This window comes from Austrofundulus limnaeus, unplaced genomic scaffold, assembly GCF_001266775.1.
Source record: "Austrofundulus limnaeus strain Quisiro unplaced genomic scaffold, Austrofundulus_limnaeus-1.0 Scaffold4, whole genome shotgun sequence".
In the NCBI taxonomy this organism is placed as follows: Eukaryota; Metazoa; Chordata; class Actinopteri; order Cyprinodontiformes; family Rivulidae; genus Austrofundulus; species Austrofundulus limnaeus.
The window spans coordinates 1,150,274-1,154,700 of NW_013952406.1; the positions used below are offsets into that span (position 1 = coordinate 1,150,274).

At 40.0% G+C, this 4,427-nt stretch overlaps 1 protein-coding gene across 1 annotated transcript in view; it reads right to left on the minus strand.

The window, feature by feature from the left end:
• The window catches only part of arhgap23a (Rho GTPase activating protein 23a), a gene marked incomplete at its 5' end in the record, with an annotated part of 16,368 nt that overhangs the window by 9,954 nt on the left and 1,987 nt on the right, over positions 1–4,427 (minus strand). Inside the window, 7 exon segments of the mRNA XM_014022536.1 lie at positions 785–858; positions 953–1,031; positions 1,126–1,278; positions 1,360–1,478; positions 1,560–1,678; positions 3,257–3,318; positions 3,399–3,707. Of these exon segments, the coding sequence (XP_013877990.1) occupies positions 785–858; positions 953–1,031; positions 1,126–1,278; positions 1,360–1,478; positions 1,560–1,678; positions 3,257–3,318; positions 3,399–3,707 (915 nt within the window).

Consider the following 4,427-nt stretch of genomic DNA (forward strand, 5'->3'; position numbering starts at 1 on the left):
TATTTTAGTTGTTTTATGCCACGTTTAGCTTTTAGCTAAGGTTGTCAAAATATTAGGTTTTATCAGCAGTTTTGCCAATTATAGCTTTAAACTACTGTTTTGCTGATTTTAGCTAAACCTTTACTAATTTTATAATTTTTTTTATGTTTTATCAGCAGTTTTGCCAATTATAGCTTTAAACTACTGTTTTGCTGATTTTAACTAAACCTTTACTAATTTTATAATTTTTTTTATTTGGTACCTTCTATTTTGCCAATTTTACCTTTTGACTGTAGTTTTGCTAATTTTCACTTTTAGCTATGGGTTTGCCAACTTTACCAACAGTTTTACCGTTTTTGTGTTTTGGCTTCAGTGATGCTAATTTACGCTCCTTTTTAGGTTGTAGCTATGGTATTATAAATTTAATCTTTTAACTGTAGTTTTGCTAATTTTAGCTCTTTTTGACAAATTTAGCTTATAGCTAAGGTCGTCAAATTATTAGGTTTTATCTGTAGTTTTGGTAGTTTTTCTGATTTTAGCTACACCTTTGCTAATGTCAGCATTAATATTTTAGCCAGTTTWACCTTTTAACTGCAGTTTTAAAAGTTTTCAGCAAAAGATTTGCAAGTTTTAGCTCTTGTTGTGCTTGTTTGAACCTAAAAACTTCAACAGTCCTGAAGCATTCATGTCCATTCATCCATCCATCCATCTCCAACACTCAGGGGTATGTTTTCTGTCTGTGGGAGGAACCCGGAGAACCTGGTGAAAACCCACTTGTTCATGAGGACATGTAAACTACACGTACCAGTTTCTTCATTGTCTTCAGTCTCTCCGATGGGTTTTCCATCCGATTGGCGTCGATGAAGTCYTTGTACTTGTCTGCTCAGATGTTGGGAGGAATATAAATGTGATTTAGGTGGATCTAATTTAAAGGAACAACGTGRGGCGGCGGCTTGAACACGTTTGGACTCACCGTTGGTGAAGAGCGGCTCCGGGAGCTTTCTGAAGAAGGATTTGAGTAAACTGCTGACAACGTTCAGGTCCTGCCACTTCTGCAGAGGGACAAACACACAAAACACTTTCCTTTACTTTCTGTACCTGATYAAACAGTTGTTCGTCAACGAAATAACTCAGGCGCGTCCTCACCTCCTCTGCAGGGTTGATGTCCACACCTTTGTTGAGCTGCTCCTGAAGCAGCGACACCATGGCGTTGTTCCCTGGCACCCGGTAGATCCCGGTGTACTCCAGGCCCATCTCCTCCACCAAACCGCAGCAGAACTCAACGATCATCGGGACGAACTGGGAAAACGAGGCGGACATCATGAARGTAAAGCACGGACGCTGCGAAGGGACAAGCGCAGACAGACACCTGTCTCTAACCTTGTTATTGACACCCGGCTGACATTCCTCCAGCCTCACACCAAACGCTTTGGGCCCGGCCTTCTTCGTCTTCTTTATGATGTTAATTCCCCACGGCGACTTTGGAGGGCTGCTTTCATCTGTGAACAAACAGCTGAGTCAAACCTCTGTGCTGCCTTTCAGGGTGTCACAGTCAGGACATCTCTTTTTCTGTAATGCACCTTTGCCTTCTTGTTTCGGGGAGCGCGGCGCTCCGGATGCATTTTCCGTTTTGTTCATCAGGAACGGCGGCATCATGCGATGCATCCGAGGAGACGAATCCGGCTTGTTGGACGTCGGACTGCAGAGGGAGAAGGAAACACAACAAAAGGACTTTTTTAAAAAACTACTTATCTAAACCAACTGAACTCAGGTTCTGGTGCAGAACAAGACCATATAAAGACTCATTTTCTCCGTTGTCTCAGAAAATATCAAACTTAAAAAAATTTACAAGATTAAACCATGTCAAATCATAATTATTAACCTGACATAACTTATAAAATGTCTATAAATGTTGTGTTAAAAGAAAGATGAAGAAATTAAAACTGATTTGTTAAAAGAAGCAAAATGCAAGCTAAAATATTTGTTATAGTATTAGCTCCCAAGCTAATAGATGTTTATATGACATTATAGCATTAGCTCCCAAGCTAATAGATATTTATATGACATTATAGCATTAGCTCCCAAGTTAATTAATATTTATATGGCATTATAGCATTAGCTCCCAAGCTAATAGATGTTTATATGGCATTATAGNTATGACATTATAGCATTAGCTCCCAAGTTAATTAATATTTATATGGCATTATAGCATTAGCTCCCAAGCTAATAGATGTTTATATGGCATTATAGCATTAGCTCCCAAGCTAATACATGTTTATATGGCATTATAGCATTAGCTCCCAAGCTAATAGATGTTTATATGGCATTATAGCATTAGCTCCCAAGCTAATAGATGTTTATATAACATTATAGCATTAGCTCCCAAGCTAATAGATATTTATATGACATTATAGCATTAGCTCCCTAGTTAGTAGATATTTAGCTTTATCTCCCAAGCTAACAGATATTTATATGACATTATAGCATTAGCTCCCAAACTAATACATTTATGGCATTATAGCATTAGCTCTCAAGCTAATACATATATGACGATACAGCACTAGCTTTCAAGCTAATAGATATAATGTCTATAGGGCAATATGGCGTTAGCGCCTGAGCTACTAATATTAGCTTGGGAGCTAATGCCAAATATTTATTAGTATTAATTAATGAATTAATTAATATGGCATTTGTTCCTGAACTAATGGGAACTAACGCTATATTACCATACATATGTAGTGCATGCGATGCTTTGGCGATCTCGTGAAAGCTAACAGGCTAAGCTGAGGTTCTCTGTTGTCTTCCATCATCATTTCAGTTCCAAGTTGAGTCATTTCTTCATTCTCTTGTCTTTCAAGGCGCTCCAGTTAATTTAAAAGGGCTGTTCGTCAGGTATTGTCCAAAATTAAAACTTCAAGCTGGACAAATCTCACACCGGCMCACAGAGCACCTCACAAACGTCACCATTTACCTATTACGCTTTACGGCAGAAATTATACGGTGCTATCCGTGTGACGATATATGTTTTTACAATCTATAMAAACTAAARYGCCTACAGTATTTTTATTGTCTTGTTTTTATAGTRGAAGTCAATGTTTTTTAAATATTGTCTAATGTTACAACTAGTCGGATTTCCTTTTAAGGAATTAGAAGATTTTATCGTATATCTATAGTGAAAATATTTACTTACAGAGTCTAAAAGCACTCATCTACTGAATGAGCCCAACGTTTTGATGTACAAACGGCTAGAACAYTAAAAAGTAGTGAGCTAACTGACCTCTGTTTCCTGTAGTCGTTCAGCTTCTTATTGATGAGGGCTTGTCTGGAAAAACCGAGTTCCTGTAGGAAGCAAACACYTCTGCATTAGAATTAGGTGAAGGTTTTGTGGTGGTCCGACAGATGAAGGTGCYTCCTCTGACCTCGCTGTCCATCTTGCTGCCCTCCCTGATGACCTTGATCCACTCCAGCATGTCGTCCCTGTCCTCCGCCTGCAGCAGGTACTCGCAGAAGTCCTGCGTGGTCAGCCGCAGGGCGTGCTTCCTCTTGGTCTCGCTGTAGGCGATGTCCACCAGGCAGCCTCGGATGCTGACCTGATGCTCGTCCTCAGCGGCGCCTCCCATCGTGGTGCCGCCYAACACCGCCTCCCTCTTGTCCTTGTAGAAGACCAACGAGTGGGAGCGGAGAACCGAGTAGACCCGCTTCCACGGCCACATGCCACTGCCGACTTTCTGTAAACCAGGAGAAACACGATGTAAACGATCCGCGTAAAAAAAAGGGGGGGGGGGGCTCCCTCCTTGTTCCGAGGTGCACAAAGGAGCGTTATCGCAGATCCTTCCTCCCAGCTGCTGTCAGACTCTATAACCAGCACCACACCCAAAAATCACAATAAGCYTTTACACATTTGCTGCTGCCCACACAATCATTTGTACTGCTATTATTKATTGTCATTACTCATCTGAASAATTATTTGCTCTGTTATTACCCATTTTAACCTTTAAAATAATTCTGCTGTAATTGCACATCTGTGTTTCTTGTCTGCACTGTCATACTTCACATCAGAGATTCTTAACCCACGGGCCGCAATCGCCACCTTGAGGGCCTCAAAAGAACAGTTTTTAACTTTAGGTCGCAGAGGGCCGTGGGACCACATTGATTTTAAATAAGTTGCAATACACATTGTCACTACTAGTAGCAGTAGTGCGCCACTCAGATGTTTAACAACTTTTTAAATACGTAGTAGAAGAACCTTAGAAACCTGCTGAGAACGGAAACTTATTTTAAATGAAAAAGTAGAAGCAAAAATTACAGTAACCCATCAAAAAATGCCAAAGTTTGTCACTAATATGAAGTGCAGCTTCTGGTATTACCACGCAATATTTTAAAAGTTCAAAACATTATCAAATACAGTTGCAGATACAACTACAGTGGTTTGCAAAAGTATTCATACC